This window comes from Gymnoscopelus microlampas, assembly GCF_963454915.1.
Source record: "Gymnoscopelus microlampas genome assembly, chromosome: 9".
Lineage (NCBI taxonomy): Eukaryota > Metazoa > Chordata > Actinopteri > Myctophiformes > Myctophidae > Gymnoscopelus > Gymnoscopelus microlampas.
Genome location: NC_139946.1, coordinates 55,902,001 through 55,904,680, shown reverse-complemented (window position 1 = coordinate 55,904,680; position 2,680 = coordinate 55,902,001). Strand labels below are relative to the sequence as shown.

Here is a 2,680-nt window from a genome sequence, read left to right as displayed (position 1 = left end):
CTCCAAAGATTGGGCTATGCCCCCTTTAAGATTATCCATTTAACTGAAACTGGAGAAAATATTTGACTTTGTTTTGAAAATCTGCTCACTTATATTTATACTGTATATATTTATACATGTACACACGTGTGTCTAATTGTAGCTCAGGAGAAATTCAGTTTTTTATCGTGTCTAAAGGATGTGCTTGGCTAAAATAAGTTAATCGTTTAGCTTGTTGTTTTTTAAACGAAATGAGAAGCAGGCTCAAGCTGCGAGAAATGTTTTCAAACTGATTGTTTTAAAATGGCAATATTTCTTAAAGGGATTGTTTTCAATCTAAAAAATCTAACAAATATACAAATTGAAAAAAAACATCAACTGAAAAACAATAATAAAAAGTGAAAACAGCTCCCCCTGTATGTCTCTAGCCGCGATGCGTTCTATTTGAATCATCGACGCTGTTCGCTGTTGGTTGTTTTTGTTTAGTTTATTTAGTTTTTTTACCCCGTTATTTTAGAGTCCAGAGGTTTGAACGGACTTGGAAGAAAAATATAGAATATATACTTTTCACCGACTCTATCTTACAAAGATATTAAACTATCCAACAACTAACAACTACAACAACAAAATTGCACTTTCCTCAATGTTTTCAATATTCCACTGAACACAGTAGAACCCTTGATGTTAATTCATCCATGTTTTAACTCTGACAGTGAACACACGTTGCATTTGTACTCTCTCAGATGTAGCAGGTTCTATTCCATTCTTTCTGACAGTCATCCAGAATGCGTAGAACCGTAGTTACGTTCGTGACTCTCGTCCCGAGGGGATGCAATTATGTTTGGGTTTTTTTCTCCGAGGATGGTTTGTGAGGTCTCAGCTTGTGATTGGCTGAGTTGGGGGGTGGGGGGGAGAGGGGCTCGACGACTCCGTCCACTGTGGCTTGCCAATAACTCGGACTCACGTGTGCAGCCATTGCCCAACTCGCCAAGCGGCTAGCTCAAGCCCGCGCTGCCGGCACACTTGCCTCGCTGAGGTAACTAACAAAAAAAACAAGCGCTCCTCTCCTCAAGCCATCCTAGGAAAAGAACATACAGCCGAGCTGCTTTGAAAGCAGCGGTAACCTCACTCGGAGAACCTCGGTTACGCTCGTAACTCTCGCTACGTCTTTGCATTGAAACTGGCGGTGGCTCGCTCAGAGCCGAGAGCACAGCGGGGGGGAGGGGGGGAAGGGCTAAATCAACACTGTGGATTTCATGGCGTGGGTTTTGAACCGATGACTTCGTCCCTGTTCACTCAGGATGGAGAGAATAGAAGAAAAACAAAGTGGGAGGAGCAAAGAGAGGATGATGAGCGATGCAGCGATAAAAGCCTCCCAGTTTAGACCCGACACATAGGTGGGAACACCACCCTAGCCTACCCACACCCAGACCCACCCATACCTCACCCAACCCCCCCCCCCCCCCCCCCACACACACTCACACACACACAAACACACACACACACACACACACACACACACACACACAAGACACACACACCCCCGCTCAAATGTCTGTCACCTCTCCCGTCCGTCCACCCGAACACAATTCATATCGCTGATTGATCGATCGATCGATCGATCGATCGATTGATTGATTGATTAGGTGATTGATTGATGTGTCCTTTTGTCTTTTTTTTTTTTTTCAGAGCACCAAAAACTTCCAAAGCACTTCTTCTTCTCTGCCCGGGGTACAAAGGATGAGTGTGTGTGTGTGTGTGTGTGTGTGTGTGTGTGTGTGTGTGTGTGTGTGTTGGGGGGGTTATAGCCATGCTGTTTCGCTGTTGGTCGAGAAGTCTCTATGATGCTGGTGGGGGCGGGGGGTGGTGGGGGGGCGGGTCATTGTCGGCAGGATGACTGTCCAAGGTGGGGTCGAGTGGGGGGTTAGAGTTCAAAGGTCGGCCGGGTCAAAGTGGAGAGAGGGCAGGGGGAGGGGTTCCAGCGAACCGTTGACCGGCTGGTGTCCTTTAGCCCAAATACCACTAGAGAGAGAGAGAGAGAGAGAGAGAGAGAGAGGGGGGGGATAGATATAATTAATAAATTATCCACTGTACGGTAAATAAAATGTTTGCGAATAGACACACGCGAATAGACACACGCACGCGCGCGCACACACACACACACACACACACACACACACACACACACACACACACACACACACACACACACACACACACACACACACACACACACACACACACACAGTTCATGGGTTGTATTGTGTGTGTGTGTTCACAATCATGGGCTACTGGGCAAGGTGTGTGTGTGTGTGTGTGTGTGTGTGTGTGTGTGTGTGTGTGTGTGTGTGTGTGTGTGTGTGTGTGTGTGTGTGTGTATGTGTGTGTGTGTGTGTGTGTGTGTGTGTGTGTGTGTGTGTGTGTGTGTGTGTGTGTAGGAGAGGTTTGTATCGATTAGCCACTCCACTGTAACCAGATGGAGAGAGAGAGAGAGAGAGAGAGAGAGAGAGAGAGAGAGAGAGAGAGAGAGAGAGAGAGAGAGAGAGAGAGAGAGAGAGAGAGAGAAAAGCAATAACCATCTCTATCTATACCTCCATCTATTCCCCCTTTCTCTCTCTCCAGGTCTCTCGCTCTTTCTGCCCAAGTTCAAGTTCATCACAGTGTTACATCACGTCTGGTTGCCAGGGACAACCAGACGTGG

General features: G+C 46.7%; 1 protein-coding gene across 1 annotated transcript in view; it reads right to left on the bottom strand.

Annotated features, from left to right (window-relative positions):
- Positions 1 to 1,867: 1,867 nt before the first annotated feature.
- nfia (nuclear factor I/A) overlaps positions 1,868 to 2,680 on the bottom strand; it is a gene marked incomplete at its 5' end in the record, with an annotated part of 66,038 nt that continues 65,225 nt past the window's right edge. The window contains 1 exon segment of the mRNA XM_084066255.1: positions 1,868 to 2,001. Coding sequence (XP_083922381.1) covers positions 1,987 to 2,001 — 15 coding nt within the window. The 3' untranslated portion in view covers positions 1,868 to 1,986.